Source organism: Macaca nemestrina, chromosome 4 (assembly GCF_043159975.1).
Source record: "Macaca nemestrina isolate mMacNem1 chromosome 4, mMacNem.hap1, whole genome shotgun sequence".
Classification (NCBI taxonomy): Eukaryota; Metazoa; Chordata; class Mammalia; order Primates; family Cercopithecidae; genus Macaca; species Macaca nemestrina.
The window spans coordinates 14,341,964-14,360,351 of NC_092128.1; the positions used below are offsets into that span (position 1 = coordinate 14,341,964).

The following is an 18,388-nucleotide window of genomic DNA, read 5'->3' on the forward strand; positions in this document are numbered from 1 at the left end:
TTTTATTAACATAGTGTTACATTTTTACATAATCTGTCAGCTTATTTATTGTTGTGTTTTCTGTCTTTCCTAAGAATGTTTTTTTTACCCAAAGTTACACAAATATTTACATATCTTTTGGCACTATTATTATATTTAGAGACTTATTTATTGAAAACAGTTGCGCTGATTGTATTTATAAACGCAGTCAAAATGTGGTAACATTTTTATACATTATATTTTGTGTCACTCTTGTTCCCCCACCACCAAGTTTATATGATTTTACAGAGAGTATTAGCACAAATATTTAAATGATTCATTCCTTCTTTTTTCAGACCACCTACTACTATCTTTCTAGGTCTGTAGTCATGCTCTTCGTCAACAATATTCCCAAACTTTCTTCTCTTAACATAGTCTGTCCTCAAAATCCTGTCCTTCTTTTTGGTACCACTAGCACAAATCCTTTTTCTCTTGTGCCTCAGGGAAACCTTTATAAACTTATAGGTTGACCAAATTACTAGTGATTAATAAAATCAGCAGGAAAGAGTGTATTTATGCAGAGAACGTTCTCTACCAAAAGCGTCATTGTGCTGTTTCGTAAATGCGTGTATGTGGGAGGCTGTATACTTAGCCATTAAATAACAGATTGAACTGCCTGGGTTTGAGTTCTGGCTCTACCTCTTATTATAATCTAGGGCAAACTACTTAACTTCACTTGCAGTAATTTTTATTTGAACTGAATAGCTCAAACTATGCTTACTGTATGCCAGGCATTTTCCAAGTGCTTCACATATATTAACTCCTAATCCTCACAAGCACTCTAAATTATCCTCATTTTATACATGGAGACATGAGGTTCAGAAAGCTTAAATAATCTGCACAAGCTAGGGAGTGGGGGGAAGGGCAGTTGTAATCATAAGTGCCTAACAAATGTTTCTTTCTTCATTCTTCTTTTCTATTCCCCTCTAGCCCTTCCTTTCCTCTCCTGGCTTTCCTCTTTGTACCATTTTCCACCTCCTCCTATCTCTCCTTCCCCCATTTCACCCTTTCCCCTCTCTTCACCCTTCTTTCCTTTTCTCCTTGTTCCTCCTACTCCTTTTCTCTCCCTTTCAGCCCCCGCCTCATTTCCTCCTTCTTCCCTTCTTTCTCCTTCTCTACCTCGTCATCTTATTATATCATTTGCAGTGTCAGTGTCTTTCATCCTTTGGGGCGTACCAAGATCCATCAGAGACAGATCCTGCTGCAGAGGCCTTACCATCTGTTAGAAGCTAGAAGACATAGAACTTGCTTTAAATGAAATGGAAAATAAGAGATTTTAGTGCTATTCAAGTTTTAAGGGAGCAATAGTGTCTTTCCTGGAGGCAAAACAAAACAAAACAAAACAAAAACAAACAGCTTTATGGAGGGACAGTCTCCTTCAATGGTATCAGAAAAGGCCCTGTAAAGGCAGTAGTTATATTCTATCTACTCCACTGTATTTAGAATATTTCCTAAATTTATCAGCCTCCCTCTTGATTATTACGTGTGATGGATCTTAAGTTCACTAATTGATCTCAGTACTTTTTAGACTCTTATTTTGTAATGAATGAGTGACTAGTATGGTAAGAGTAAAAATGAAAATGTTAAAGGAGTCTGATTGGGCCATTTGTGAAGAGTTTGGAACACCTTTCAGTACTAACAAGTCAGTCCTCATAGATTGAGGATAGCAAAGAAAAGAGAGATCAGTGTGCCTAAGTCGACAGTAGGTAGAAACATGGTCAGTGGCTACACAAATCCATGTACCCCTAGTCAGTTGCTATGTGTAATCAGTCCCCAAAGAGTTCTGAAAATAATCTGCTTGTGTAAACTGTCATTTATATCATAACATAGCTCTTCTACATCTGTGAAGTGTCATCCTCAGTAAGTACCTCTTCAGAATGCCCAGGCACCATGGCAACAGGCACCTCAGGAAAAGTGAGATGGGCTTTTAATTGCAGCGTCAAAAAGTACATTTCAGCAAGTTTCAAAAACGAGTGCATTATATGACGAAAAGTTATAATTATTTTAGTCATCTCAGCATGAATGCCAGGTGTATTTTTGGCATGGGTCTTCTTAGAAATAAGCATCCTGATTCAATGTGAAAGCATACATGTTACATTGGAGAAAACTATATTAAAAGTTACCAGAAGTTCGGTATCTACTACCTGTATAAGTTTGTGTTCCTATTAATATTTTCCACTAAAATATAAGTGAATTTGCATGAATGCTTCCTTTCATTATTCACAGTGTAAGATATAGGGAGACCTCATTGTCTTTAGGATGGTTTGTCCCTAAGGGGATAGATGCTCAGTTGCCTGTGTGTATCAGCTTTTATTTTTTGTTTATATTTATTGACAAAATCAATATACTATTTGGAAACTGCCAAATTGGTTCTAGAGATCTGAGAGACTAAAATTTGGAGAGCAACATGAGGTCGGTCTTCCCAGGATATTGCTTGAACCAGACCCAGAGTCCTAATTTTAAATGGTTGCTTTACTTGGTGAAATAGATTGGACATTGGCTTTACAGATAAAATGCCCTTGACGTCTTGGATCTCAGTTCTTCAGAAAGGATAAAGAGGATATTAGAAGGGTAATTTCTTTTATTCCTTCCAGCCCTAATGTTCTGCGATTCATCTGAGTATTAATTTGCACGCAGTTATATGGTGATGGGTGGAAACATTTAAAGAAACTTTGAAAATGAATGAATTCATACGACAAGAAAAAATAAAGAGAAAAAACTTAATAGCCTATTTTTGGTCCTATCAGGGGTAAGGTATAAATTATTTACCTTAATAGGTATAAAATGAAATTGAAAGTAATAGATATGGTGTACAGGGAAGTTTCCAGGAAGAAAACTTACGGGAAGATGTTGAAACCAGATGTGATTTAAACACCTAAGTACTCACATTTACTTTCCAGTTCTACTTTTTTCTGAAATTAGCTGTAGTCTTTTGCATATAGTGTTCAGAGAATATTTGTGGAATGAATCGACTAATAAAAAAATAGTTGGGCCTAACTCGTCCGAGCTAAGGAGTTTATATGGTACAGATCTTTGTGGTAACACAAAGAAGAGGTGGCCCAACACAGATATCAGTTAGATTAGGTTTGACCTCAGAAATAATATTTTCAATTGAGTCAAGAACCTTACAAAAAGAAATGTGCTAAAGGACAAGGCTAGTATTTTTTTCCCCAAATTTTATCTGTATTAATTTTCTTCTGAACTCACATATCAGATTTTCTGAGAGCGATGTGTCATAACATTAGTCCCCTTTGCCTTAGTTTGTTACGCCTTGGCCCAAGCAGTGAAGGCCAGGTCCATTGTCCTCTGCTGGTAGTTGTGCACCCATAGGTGACGGATAAGGCAATATATTTTTATTTTTTATTTTTCTTATTACTAAGTAGAATATACAGCTGTGTTTCTCCCCTCCTGAAAGGGTCTCCTTAGAAATTTTCTGGACCTGAATCCTAACCCCTTTGGTATATTAATAAAATGTCTCCAGGAGCCAGATAACACCCCCCATGTTTTATATATTATGACACAGAGTTTTCTCCAAGTTCTGTGGCTTCCCCTTTTTTGACATGTCATACCCAGAAATATAACACCCCAGTCTTCTTGAGCTAGGGACCTAGTTCATCAGATAACAGTTTGGCCCTCTTGAGAAGACCTAAGAAGTTTTCGTATTTTGAATCAAAGCAATTAACTAGATAAATGGTTACAGTTTTAATTCTCATGGCATGTGAAGGGTGGAATATTTTTACAGGAAGTGAAAGCAACCGTTCCCTTCTTTGTATCACATACATTTCTGAGGCTCAGCAGGCTAAGGGTTTCTGCACAGTACTGAGAAATCCAGGGATGTTTTATTTCTCTACAATTAGGTGTTTTAAGTGGGAAGAAACTCTACCAGGTCATGTAAATATTTTATGTAAAAATAGCAAATGATGGCTTATGTATAATAGATGGAGTGAGGTATGCTTTCTAAAATGACTTAAAAATATAGCAGGGAGAAAAGTAAAGGCAGTAGTAATATTATTAGAAACAACCACATCTGGGAATCTCTCTCTATATTTAATAACCTTGACTCTTGTAGTATTTCAGACTTAACTAAAAGATTCCTGTTTCTAGACATATGTCGATAGAATATTTGGAAAATGTCTTTGAACTGACTCTTGCTTGGCACAGAATTTCAAAGAATCCTCATGATCATTTGTTCTATTCCTATGTGTTGAAATTTCTGAACTTGGGTGAGGTGCAATAATCTAAAACCTTATATATATGTACAAGGTAATATGCAAAGATGAGTATTTCTGTCAGGATTTTTTAAACCAATTACCTTTAATTGTTATCTATTTGTTGAAAAAGATAAGTATTCTCTGACATTGTGACTCAGGTGATGAATTGGTTGGATACCTGTTGTTTGCCTCAGTCATTGAAACCAGGAGTATATGGTATAACATCCTATTCTCTCTAAAAATAGTTTCTGTGTTTTTGGTTTTGTTCTGAGTATATTACTTTTCTCTTTGGTCCTTATAATCACAGTTTGTTTTTTATTTTTTAAATTAGAGATGGAGTCTTGCCCTGTCACCCAGCCTGGAGTTATGCTGTGATGGATTACTATATCCTCGAACTCCTGGGCTCAGGTGATCCTCCCCGTGTAGCCTGCCAAGTAGCTGAGACTACAGGTGTGCACCATCATGCCCAACTCATTTGTTAATTGTTTTGTAGAGATAGGGTCTTGCCATGTTGCCCAGGCTGGTCTTGAACTCCTGGCCTCAAGCAGTCCTCCTGCTTCAACCTCTCAGTGTTGGGATCACAGTTGCAAGCCACGACACTTGGCCACAGTTTTAAAGTTTCAAAAACAAATAGAAATAACTAGTTGACTTACTTGACTTACTGTTTCTTTCAGCTTTTTGCCTGAATTCATCAATGGAGACTTTGATTCTATTAGGCCTGAAGTCAGAGAATACTACGCTACTAAGGTAAATTGTAAACACTTTTTTGTTCAAGATCTTTCTCATATGGTTGCTTTTTCTGTGTTGTTTCCAATTTTCATGGTGTATAGGAAGACATTGATAAACTCATTGGTTGGTTACCTTTTACAGTTTTTTTATTTTAGCAATTGTAATATACATTCAAAATGGAAACTTACACTTTTTCGCCACGGATTTGCCGCCAGAACACAGGTGTCATGAAGACTACCTCTAAAAGCCAAAATGAGAAAGGAAAAGACTTATGTCAGCATTATCATCATTGGACACATAGATTCGGGCAAGTCCACCACTACTGGCCATCTGATCTACACATGCAGTGGCATCGACAGAAGAACCATTGAAAAATTTGAGAAGGAGGCTGCTGAGATGGGAAAGGGCTCCTTCAAGTATGCCTGGGTCTTGGATAAACTGAAAGCTGAGCGTGAACGTCGTATCACCATTGATATCTCCTTGTGGAAATTTGAGACCAGCAATACTACGTGACTATCATTGATGCCCCAGGATGCAGAGACTTCATCAAAAATATAATTACAGGGACATCTCAGACTGACCGTGCTGTCCTGATTGTTGCTGCTGGTGTTGGTGAATTTGAAGTTGGTATCTCCCAGAATGGGCAGACCCGAGAGCATGCCCTTCTGGCTTACACACTGGGGGTGACACAACTCATTGTTGGTATTAACAAAATGGATTGCACTGAGCCACCCCACAGCCAGAAGAGATACGAGGAAATCGTTAAGGAAGTCAGCACCTACATTAAGAAAACTGGCTACAACCTTGACACAGTAGGATTTGTGCCCAATTCTGGTTGGAATGGTGACAACATGCTGGAGCCAAGTGCTAACACGACTTGGTTCAGGGGATGGAAAGTCACCGGTAAGGATGGCAATGCCAGTGGAACCACACTGCTTGAGGCTGTGGATCACATCCTGCCACCACCTTGTCCAACTGACAAGCCCCTTCGCCTGCCCCTCCAGGATGTCTACAAAATTGATGGTATTAGTACTGTTCCTGTTGGCTGAGTGGAGACTGGCGTTCTCAAACCTGCTATGGTGGTCACCTTTGCTCCAGTCAACGTTAAAACTAAAGTAAAATCTGTCAAAATGCACCATGAAGCTTTGAGTGAAGCTCTTCTGGGGACAGCGTGGGCTTCAATGTCAAGAATGTGTGTGTCAAGGATGTTCGTTGTGGAAACATTGCTGGTGACAGCAAAAACGACCCACCAATGGAAGCAGCTGGCTTCATTACTCTGGTGATTATCCAGAACCATCCAGGCCAAATCAGTGCTGGCTATGCCCCTGTACTGGATTGCCACACGACTCACATTGCATGCAAGTTTGCTGAGCTGAAGGAAAAGATTGGTCGCCATTCTGGTAAAAAGCTGGGAGATGGCCCTAAATTCTTGAAGTCTGGTGATGCTGCCATCGTTGATATGGTTCCTGGCAAGCCCATGTGTGTTGAGAGCTTCTCAGACTATCCACCTCTGGGTTGCTTTGCCGTTCGTTGTATGAGAGAGACAGTTGCTGTGAGTGTCATCAAAGCAGTGGACAAGAAGGCTGCAGGAGCTGGCAAGGTCACCAAGTCTCCCCAGAAAGCTCAGAAGGCTAAATGAATATTATCCCTAATACCTCCCACCCAGCTTTTAATCAGTGGTGGAAGAACGGTCTCAGAACTGTTTGTTTCAACTGGCCATTTAAGTTTAGTAGTAAAAGACTGGTTAATGATAACAGTGCATCATAAAACCTTCAGAAGGAAAGGAGAATGTTTTGTGGACCACGTTGGTTTTCTTTTTTGTGTGTGGCAGTTTTAAGTTACTAGTTTTTAATATCAGTACTTTTTAATGGAAACAACTTGACCAAAAATTTGTCACAGAATTTTGAGACCCATTAAAAAAATTTAATGAGGAAAAAAAATTGGAAACTTACAAAATGACAAGTTGGAACACACTCTTGGGGAAATTTTATTACCATTATGTAAAAATTAATTCTTTAAACATATATATTTAAAAAGAGCTTATAATTTATATATGCTCATTTAATAATACACAATTGTTGCCTATATTCTCATTATTATATGTTTCTCATGGATCATTTTAACTTCATTTAATGAATGTGTCTTATTTCATTTAACCAATTCCCAATTAATGTACATTTCAGGTGTGCATTTTTTGGTTTTGTAAACTCTGCTAAAATCATCTTTGTAAATGAATTTTTGTAAAAATGCATAATTGTGTACTCACTGGAATTTAGGACTAACATTTTTTCTTTAACATTTAGTTTTCTTGAAATTATTATTACTCTGTTTTGAATAAAACTATTCGCTACAACTTGAGATTGGTAATAACCTACATCTTTTGAAAAGGTGTTAATTTTCTCATTATGCAAATCTTTCAAAGATCCTTGCCACTTAAGAACATATAAATGATCTAATTGGGAATGATATAAGTCACATGGTAGTGTATTAAAGTAACCAGTAATTCAAGGTCTCAGTGGTTTTGGAAGACAGTGAAGAGTTTTTCAAATAAAAATTATAGCATTAGTAATTCTAGCCACAGCACCGTCATCTGTGTTTAATTCTAAACTGGCATTAGTAAAGTATGTATTTTTTAGGAAAGAAACATCAGGTATTGAAATCACAAAACTTTAAATTCTTCGTGAGGCTTACGGGGAGATTAGATAATTCATAAAGAAGAGAAGGAGCCTGTCTCAGAAAGGAAGGAGGGAAGAGAAAAAGGTAGGAAAATGAAGAGAGGAAAAAGGAAACATGATTCTAGGTGGAAACACAAAGGTGCTTTGCTTATAAGGTATAGCGTGTGATGATATGGAAATTCTGGGGCTGGTGGTGAATGCAGGTCTCTGCACATCCCATCTGCCCACCAGCTGATCCGACTTTCCCTCAGCAAATGAAGACCGTTCCCAAGTCAGTGTTTGATATTCATGCTCAATTACTTTAACATTGGCATGTTCCTGTTCATTCCCCACAGTCTCCCTTCTCATTAACTCCATACCTCAACCTCGTTGGGATGGAAAAGTCACAGCCTTGCTTACAATGCAGAGTTTTACAAATGCATAGATATTAATCATATTTTCAGCAGCAGAAGAAAAGTGAGAGAGGCAGAGACAAGCATACTCAAAAAACAAGTTGAAGATCTGGTCAGGTGTGACTCCTCTCCCCCTTCTTTAATGCTGCTGGCTTGCTAAAATCAGAAGTGCCAGCCTGATCACACCTATCCAAGATAAGAAAATAGGGGAAGCCAGCCTTTTTATATCTTAGGCAGTAAAATGAGGGTCAAGGATAGAGGAAATTTTTGAGTTAATGCCCCTTGATGAATTTCTCTTATATTTCCTGCTTCACTTTATTTTAACCTTAAAAACTAAATTATATTTGTTGAGGTTTCGTTTTTAAAGTAAGATTTAGCTGAATCTTCTAATTGTTGAACTGCCTAGTTCTAGGTCGATACAGTATAATCCACTTTCTTCATGTATCAGTGTTGAACTCACTGCTTTGAACCTTTAGGCTAAGTTCCTAGAGGGCACATGATGTCTTTTATATAGTCAATGTGCCCTGTAGAGCACATGGTGAGTGTTTGGCTGTAGTTTTAATAATGATGATAATTACAACAAGTTAATGCAACATTACACTCAATTCATATAAGCCATTATCTCCAACTTAAACAGCCTTTACACCACTCTTTCACAATTGAAAGGCGGTTATCTTCATTTTCAAATACACCCCCTCCCCACCTGGTCTGGGTTTGCAATGAAGGTGAAACTGGGAATCTAGTAAAGTGAAGAAATTTAAAATACCAAAACTTTGTTAAAATCAGAAAGTGGATTGTGTAGCCAACATTTCTTCATACAAAGCGTTAAGCCTGGCAACTGGTGTACAGTCCTGAATTTATAAAGTCCTGGTTTTGAGGTAGCTTTAACATCTTGGTGCTTTCCCTTTTGCCTGTTTGTCTTAGCTCCTCTCTGCCTGGTTCACTACTATTAACTCAGAACGAGGAATATCTCTTACTGATTTTCCTCTTGGTATTTTACTTTTCATTTTTCTGGGTCAGTCAGTGCTTCTTTGATTCAAAGCTAAAATCACCTACTTCAGTCTATCTATTATGCATATCCCCATGTTAATTTTCTGAGAACGTTAGAAGAAACTATGCTATCTTATCAGACTCCTGATATTCTTTCATTATTGTATTCTGTTGGGTCTTCAATGGATTTAGGAAAGGGAGTTTTAAACATGTTTCCTTAATATTTAGGGGGTTAAGGAACTACTTGCAGGATTTAGCTGATGCCTTAAAAAATTACAGAATAACAAGGGTTTGCCATTAATGTAGGTTTATAGGATAGGAGTTAAAATATGTAAATGTAATAAAAATATGAAATACAGTCAACCCTTGGTATCCAGTGATTCATCCAACAGTGTATGGGGAACCTTGGGATATGCAGGGCCTATTAAGGGACTTAAGCATCCTCAGACTTTGATGTTCTCTAGGGTCCTGGAGCCAATCCCCTGTGGATATGAAGGGCCTACTGTAATTTAAAATAGAAGAAATTAAACAACATTCTTTATCCCAATTTTTTGATGAGGGAACTGAGGCCCAGAAAGCTAAGCAACTTCAGCAAAATGGTAGAGCTAGTGAGAGACAGCTTTAGGATTAATGCCCATGTTTTCTATAAAGAGAATGTTATTAGAACTGGGACTGGGTCACTGCTGCTGCTTCTCAACAGGTAACGCCTTTGGCCTATTGGGTAAGACAGCTGTTCCTTGCACTGGATATGTAGCACCCCTGGGAATGAAGGCCACTATCACTGTCAATGTGATAACAGTCAACGACATAATCAAATACTTTACATTATGTTTCCAGTATGTCCCTCTAAACCTTTGATTTTGAGGCAGCAAGGGTAAAGGTGTGATAGTTGGACCAGACCGTGAAAGATCAAAACCTTATAAACTGATAAATTATTAAATTACCTATTAATAAAAACCTATAAGATATTAGATTGAGCCAAGATAGAACACTGAAGAATCAGAGTGGTTTGGTAATATGAAATGAGCAAGGGTATAGGCAGATTTTTGGTATGTTTTTCTTTGTGTTATCAATGAGCATTTTGCCATTCCAGAAAGTGTCACTCTCAACACAAGGCCATGTTCTAGACGGTGTGATGACAACAACCCTAGTCATAAGTCACGAATAGGACTCTAGGTCCAAGTTCTGATTTTATCTTCTTGTTAATCCTTCCAAGTCTTAGAAGAACATAGCATCAAGAATATTGCAAGAAGGTGCCCAAAGATTCATTGTAACTGTATTTATGAAGGCAAGCTTGATTAAGGAAAACATTGAACCCATGTATATATGGTGAATGAGGGTAGCAGAAAGGGTGAGTCGATGCTGAACCACAGATTTTCTGTTACGGAGATAATAAGATAATTCCAGGTCCCCTGGTAATTCTAGCACTATAAACTGGAGGAATGGAGAAAGAAATGTAGGCAGATTTTTGTCTCCTGTCTTTCATTGTATCTTTTTCCCTCTTGGGAAAGATAAGGGTTTTTAAAAGCAAATTGCATGAATTATTGAAGAATATATCTTATTAAAGCATTATTTTGTATAGTATTTTCGCATCGTCATTGAATACTTGCATGGCCATACCCAAATTTTTGAAGAGTGCTCTCGATGGGCAGGGGTAGTGTATCTAATCTTTAAAAACCAATGCTCCCTTTTATAAATAGAAAATGCTATGAATGTTAGATGCAGTAGCAGAAAATGTCTCATCATTTTACATTTCATCATAATGGCTATTACCTGTATAAATGTGCTTCAGTTACATTGTAAGGAATTGGGGATTTGGGTGTAAATATAACTTTCTCAGTCAAAATAATTGGAAATTGTCACCTGGTTGGCATTTGAATAGAATGTCTGATTTTTCATAAATGGGCTACTGATGATAAGCAGAAAGTGCTTATATTTTAATTCCAGTTTAAACCCATTGACTCTCAAATAGTGGGGAGGACGGGTTATTGGGTGGAGGGTACATTCAAGTGTGGATGTCAAATGATTATTACTTAATCTTGGCTGTTAGCAGTGTGCATTTTAGTGTTTAGGCTTTTATAAGTAGAAAAGTGATTGTTTTCTTGAACTAAGTGCAAATTACATTTGTGTTGTTAATTTACATATATGAAAATCTTACCACCACACGTGAAACTAAATCACAGTGTTATATCCCCAACTTTCTCATGTGCTTCTAGTAATGACCTAATAATGGCATACAGGTAGAGTTCTCTGGAAATTCTAAAGCACTATTTTAATATAAGCTGGTAGTATTTTATTTTACTTCCTAAAATTGTTTGCTTAAGACCTTTTTAATATTTTATTATTTCTCAGTAACATTGCTTTTTAAAAATATTTTCAAACATTTCATCTTTGTAAGTGCATAATTTATGAATGTAGATGTGATTCATAATCAGAATTGCTTGGGATATCCTTTTGAATTTGATCAAGCCTCAGGTTTGATTCTATTTACATTTCACAGAATCTCCAGTTAAAAACATCTGCATTGATCCACCTAATCTCATGAATCTTATTATTTTCTACTCTTAACTACGTCTCTTTTTCAGTTCTTCTCAGCCACATGCCAACAACTTTTAGATGAAAAATTAATTAGAGAAAATGACAAACTGGACTGTTAGAAATTGTGAAGTTAGTAAGTTTGACTATTATGCCAAACAGAGGAAACTATACAAAATACATAAAGCTCAACTCCATTTCTTGATATATTTCCTTAAAAAATATAAACAAAATGAAACAAAGCCTGGAGTGTAATAAATTTTTAGGCTTAAGCATGAAGTCTAATTAACATATGCTAAGACATAAAGGCTTTGCTAAGGGAATTATAGACAGGCAGTTTCCCTTGACAACTGACAGGTTCTTCACTTTATATTCCTTAGACTGGCTGTCTAACCCTTATTAGCATCTCACCAAGGGAATGATGAGACTGCCAGGGGAATATTATGTGAAACTATCTCTTGAATATACCTTAATTCTTATGCTTACCTCAATCATAGTCCTTTCAAATTGACTTTATTGCCATTGATGTTTTTTGAAGCTTGTTTTGTTTGAATCTGTTTAACATACTGAAGGCTTTTAGAAAGGGCGAGACTTTGCCCTTTACATTGAAGAGCTCCCAGTGAGACACACAGGAGGACCTCCAGGGGCACCTGCCTGCCTCTCCTCATTCATCTGATGTTACACTCTATGTTCTCCAGGGCCTCTGTGACTCTCTCTTCCCTCCTTTGTCTGACTCGTGGGATTCTTCCTTCACCTAAACCAACCAACTATGACAGTCTAAAAAGTAATAACAGTCAAATATTTTTAGTGCTTAAAATATGCCAGATATTTTTATATGCCCTTTCATTTATGAATTCATCCCTTCACAATTCCCCACCTGGAGGTGGTGGTTAGTCCCTTGTTTATACTGTCTTGCAGAGTTTGAGATAAACAATTCTATCATTTTACTCCTTTTCCCTGTTAACATATGAAGTTCTGGAAGCCGAAGTCTGTGGTCATTTATCCTGGTATCCCCAGTCAATAGTAGGTTCAGATTGAAGTTTATATGAAGCAGATATCTGATCCTTCTTTTAGAACTAAAACAGAAAAGCACTGGTCCTGCTTTGCTTCATAGAAAGAAGATTTCTGTGATCTAATGATTTTGTGAAATTTGCCACATTCTGTATGCCCCTTTTGGAAACCCACTGTGCATGTATCATTTTAAGTGAGTCTGCCAAAAATCTAATTTTACCTTAATGTTTCTCAAATGTATTTCACCCCGGAACATTTACTCTTTACCCTACTAAAAATACAAAAAATTGGCCAGGCGTGGTGTCACACACCTGCGATCCCAGCTAATCAGGAGACTGAGGCACCAGAATTGCTTGGACCCTGGAGACAGAGGTTGCAGTGGGCCGAGATTATGTCACTGTACTTCAGCCTGGGAGACAGAGTGAGACTCTTTCTCAAAGAAAGAAAGTTTTCTGTCAGTGTAGAAACTATTTACCATTCAAGTTTCCTGATGTCAGCCAAAGGCCAATCTTGCAAGCAGGCCATTTTAAAGACAGCAGTCTCAGCCTGCTATGCTAAGTTTTCCCCGTACCCTCTTTCAGCCAGAAGTCTGGCTTTGGTTTTAGGAAGAAAGCCATCATTTGAAACCCTGTGCTGTTCTAAAAAGACGTTCGACTTACATTAACAGAAGGGATGGCTTTCTTATTTGAAACACTATAGCTTTTGTTTCTTGTTGAAAGAAAAGGTTATTTTACAACACATAGGACAATGAAGATTATGCTAGATTAGAATGTCTCTCTAAGTTTGGGAAAGAATGGAGAATTGCTACAAGGTTAAATTGCATTTCTTCTTTTCCTTTATACACCATCTAGATACCAGAAAAAGGATACTAGATTATATTAGGCAGTATACTTAGAGTTTTTATACTGTTACTTAGGTTTTTAAGAGTTGAATCCTGTGACATTCTTGCTGAAGAAATCATTCCTTGAAGGCTGTTACTTGATGATTTAAAAAACAACCTTTTTAGCTTGAAAAGTATAAATGTTTCTAGAAGCCTGGTAAATAAAAGGGACAATCTGCCACAGGACACTTTATACAATGAAGAAGAAAGTGAGAATTGGTTATTTCATGATTATATCTCTGCAGGGAAAAAGACGATGTTCATACCTGTATCCACAAACAGAGATCTTTTAGATTTCAGTTTACTTTATGGAACTATTCCCCTTCTTAGCAGATCTGAGAACAAGTTAGAGCTCATTTTAGATCTGTATCTTTGGTTATTTGGAGTATCTGTCATTTTGCTCTATGCCTGCTGTGCCCTTAATCTGGCAGGCAGTTTTTAATTACAGAGTTCCAGTCAATTCCATTTAATGAATGATTATGGACTCTTATTATTAAAACTTGAATATATTCAATTCTTCCAAGACTCTGGAAAATATCCCCCCCAAATATTTTTAAGTGTATGTCTTGCATACTGATGAGAAGAAAGGCAATGTCAGCAATGAATAGGGGAAAATAAAGAAGCTAACATGTTAAAACCCAGTAAAACTTTTATCATTGCTTATTTGCTAAAGAAAATCCATATCAGTATGCCAATATGAAGGTATAGGAAATTATACTTCATGTTTTCAGAGGCAACTTTAAAGATGGTCTTTGATTTCTTCTTACCTCGTTTACCTTACTGATAGACAACTATTTTCCCCTCTGAGCATGTCTATTTCTTTTCATACTGTCCATTAGCCACTCAGTCCTCAACTGAAAGAACCACTTCCTATCCCTGTTGCACACTCCAAAATTATCTTAACTTTCTCTTTCCTTCTCCTCCAAAGGAAATAATCTTTCCCGTAATGAAACCAATTTTTGTTTGCTCTTAAGGAGCAAGTAAATAAATTCCGTTAATTCACAGCAAGAAACCCATGATGAATTGTCTCTCCTAAGATTACTTATATTTTTAAAGGATGAACTGTTCATCCTTATATACGACTAATAGGAATACATATTTTTACAACTTTCCTAGAAAGCACTCTGGCATCAAATATCAAGGAATCTGAAAATGTTCTCATAATTTCCCCAGTAATTTTATTTCCAGAATTCATTTCTAAAAATATAACCAGCACCAAACATTTATACACAGAGTTGTTGATTGTAATTGTATGTTTCAAAGAAAAAGAAAAAGTCAATTCATAAATATAATAATAAAGATAATATAATGAGTTGAAGAAGAAGAAGGAAAAAGGGAGGGAGGGATAGATAAGCATTCATTGCCCATTTTCAGGAGGCCGCGAAAATCATGAAGATTTCTTAAGTCTGGATGTAGCATGGTTATGCGGGTCATCACATCTGCCTAACAGCTAACGGATGTTCAGGTATTTAAAACTAGAGAAAAACAACTAAATAAATGTTCCTGTAAATTATAAAGGCATTTTTCTGCTTAGTCGTGCCCAAATAACAAAAGTTTAATTAAGCAGGGTACTAAGCAAAGTACAAAGCATGATAGGTTCAGATCCCACACGGTGTTCCCATCAATTGCGTGACCTTGGGCAAGTTATTTAATATCTGGGAACTACAGTCTGCATATTTTAAAATGTGATAATACATTTGCCTTGTAAGGTTATTATGGGGATTCAGAAATGTAATTCATGTAAAGTGATTCATATCTCATATAATACTAAATGTACTCAAATGTTCTTATTAATGTTACTCATTTAGTGAGGGAGACAGTTGTCAATAGATCACATTCTTTAAGATTGGATACTTTAAAGGTTATCTTATTTATCAGAGAATTAGGCTATGTTTTGTTGGAGAATTTTAGTTTATTGAAAATCTTAGAGTTTATTATCTATATATACATGGGATTTAATTATACTAGGTAAGGGTCTATATGCGAGTCACTGGAAATACATTTTCAAAAGTAATATGCATGATACCTAGGAGGAAATAGCACTTATAAGTTCCTAACCTTATAAACTCAGTCCATAAAGTTACAGTAGATGTCTCAGAGCCCCATAAAATCTTGCCAGGATAATTTGCACAAGTGTTTTCTGTCCTGGGTAAATGGATGAGTACTAAATGATGACTTGACCTAAAATGAAAAAGCTAATAGCAAACTTAGGAATGTTTTCACCAGACTTAACTCCTTGTCTCTTGTTTTACGAAGCCAAGTCTCTTTGGATATAATCCATGAAATAACAATTAATATGTTATTACAAATTTTTTCAAAGGATCTGTTTTCTTTCCCATTAAGGAATTTTAGAGGAGTCAGCATAGTATAACCTGATAGGTTTTATGTGTGTAAAATGTATAAACTCATTAACCTATATTAGTTAAATTATTGGCAGACAGTAAACTAAGTAATTGAGAATGACAGTCTAATGGCTTTTGCATTGGAATTTTGCAATTAGGTGCATTATTGACACTCATTGCCTTGTAATAATTTCAGTTGTCAGTAAATTAAAAAATAGTTTTGCAAATATTGACACAAAGTTCTTTGGAGAATATTAATATTTTGCTCACTGTAGTAAACTTTGATGTGAGATGGTCTGCCTATAACATCTGCTGTTCCTAAAGATTCTTCCCAGGTTCTAAGGTGAGCATTTGATACGTATTCATCACTGTGCATCATCTCACTTAATCTTAACAGCAATTCTGGTTTTTTTTTGTTTTTTTTTATTATTATACTTTAAGTTCTAGGGTACAGTTGTACAACGTGCAGTTTTGTTACATATGTATACTTGTGCCATGTTGGTGCGCTGCACCCATCAACTCATCAGCAGCCATCAACTTGTCATTTACATCAGGTATAACTCCCAGTGCCATCCCTCCCCCCTCCCCTCTCCCCATAATAGGCCCCCGTGTGTGATGTTCCCCTTCCCGAGTCCAGGTGATCTCATTGTTCAATTCCCACCTATGAGTGAGAACATGCGGTGTTTGGTTTTCTGTTCTTGCGATAGTTTGCTGAGAATGATGGTTTCCAACTGCATCCATGTCCCTACAAAGGACACAAACTCATCCTTTTTTATGGCTGCATAGTATTCCATGGTGTATATGTGCCACATTTTCTTAATCCAGTCTGTCACTGATGGACATTGGGGTTGATTCCAAGTCTTTGCTATTGTGAATAGTGCCGCAATAAACATACGTGTGCATGTGTCTTTATAGCAGCATGATTTATAATCCTTTGGGTATATACCCAGTAATGGGATGGCTGGGTCATATGGTACTTCAAGTTCTAGATCCTTGAGGAATCGCCACACTATTTTCCATAATGGTTGAACTAGTTTACAATCCCACCAACAGTGTAAAAGTGTTCCTATTTCTCCACATCCTCTCCAGCACCTGTTGTTTCCTGACTTTTTAATGATCGCCATTCTAACTGGTGTGAGATGGTATCTCATTGTGGTTTTGATTTGCATTTCTCTGATGGCCAGTGATGATGAGCATTTTTTCATGTATCTGTTGGCTGTATGCATGTCTTCTTTTGAGAAATGTCTGTTCATATCCTTTGCCCACTTTTTGATGGGGTTGTTTGTTTTTTTCTTGTAAATTTGTTTGAGTTCTTTGTAGGTTCTGGATATTAGCCCATTGTCAGATGAGTAGATTGCAAAAATTTTCTCCCATTCTGTAGGTTGCCTGTTCACTCTGATGGTAGTTTCTTTTGCTGTGCAGAAGCTTTTTAGTTTAATTAGATCCCATTTATCAATTTTGGCTTTTGTTGCCATTGCTTTTGGTGTTTTAGTCATGAAGTTCTTGGCCATGCCTATGTCCTAAATGGTATTACCTAGGTTTTCTTCTAGGGTTTTTATGGTATTGGGTGTAACATTTAAGTCTCTAATCCATCTTGAATTAATTTTCGTATAAGGAATAAGGAAAGGATCCAGTTTCAGCTTTCTACTTATGGCTAGCCAATTTTCCCAGCACCATTTATTAAATAGGGAATCCTTTCCCCATTTCTTGTTTCTCTCAGGTTTGTCAAAGATCAGGTGGCTGTAGATGTTAACAGCAGATCTCTCAGCAGAAACTCTACCAGCCAGAGGAGAGTGGGGGCCAATATTCAACATTCTTAACGAAAAAATTTTCAACCCAGAATTTCATATCCAGCCAAACTGAGTTTCATCAGTGAAGGAGAAATATAATCCTTTACAGGCAAGCAAATGCTTAGAGATTTTGTCACCACCAGGCCTGCCCTACAAGAGATCCTGAAGGAAGCACTAAATATGGAAAGGAACAACAGGTACCAGCCATTGCAAAAACATGCCAAAATGTAAAGACCATCGAAGCTAGGAAGAAACTGCATCAACTAACGAGCAAAATAACCAGATAATATCACAATGACAGGATCAAGTTCACACATAACAATATTAACCTTAAATGTAAATGGACTAAATGGTCCAATTAAAAGACACAGACTGGTAATTTGGATAAACAGTCAATACCCATCAGTTTGCTGTATTCAGGAGACCCATCTCACATGCAGAGACACACATAGGCTCAAAATAAAGGGATGGAGGAAGATCTACCAAGCAAATGGAGAACAAAAAAAAGCAGGGGTTGCAATCCTAGTCTCTGATAAAACAGACTTTAAACCATCAAAGATCAAAAGAGACAAAGAAGGCCATTACATAATGGTAAAGGGATCAATTAAACAGGAAGAGCTAACTATCCTAAATATATATGCACCCAATACAGGAGCACCCAGATTCATAAAGCAAGTCCTTAGAGACTTACAAAGAGACTTAGACTCCCATACAATAATAATGGGAGACTTCAACACCCCACTGTCAACATTAGACAGATCAACAAGACAGAAAGTTAACAAGGATGTCCAGGAATTGAACTCATCTCTGCACCA

At 36.9% G+C, this 18,388-nt stretch overlaps 1 protein-coding gene and 1 pseudogene across 4 annotated transcripts in view; both read left to right on the forward strand.

Moving 5' to 3' along the window:
- Positions 1–18,388, forward strand: part of LOC105474828 (thiamin pyrophosphokinase 1) — a 391,525-nt gene that overhangs the window by 189,682 nt on the left and 183,455 nt on the right. For all 4 annotated transcript variants that reach the window (XM_011729642.3, XM_011729643.3, XM_011729641.3 and 1 more), the window contains one exon: positions 4,904–4,976. In XM_011729642.3, the coding sequence (XP_011727944.2) occupies positions 4,904–4,976 (73 nt within the window). The remainder of the gene's footprint in view (positions 1–4,903; positions 4,977–18,388) is intronic.
- On the forward strand, positions 5,192–6,956 carry LOC112425404 (elongation factor 1-alpha 1 pseudogene; annotated as a pseudogene).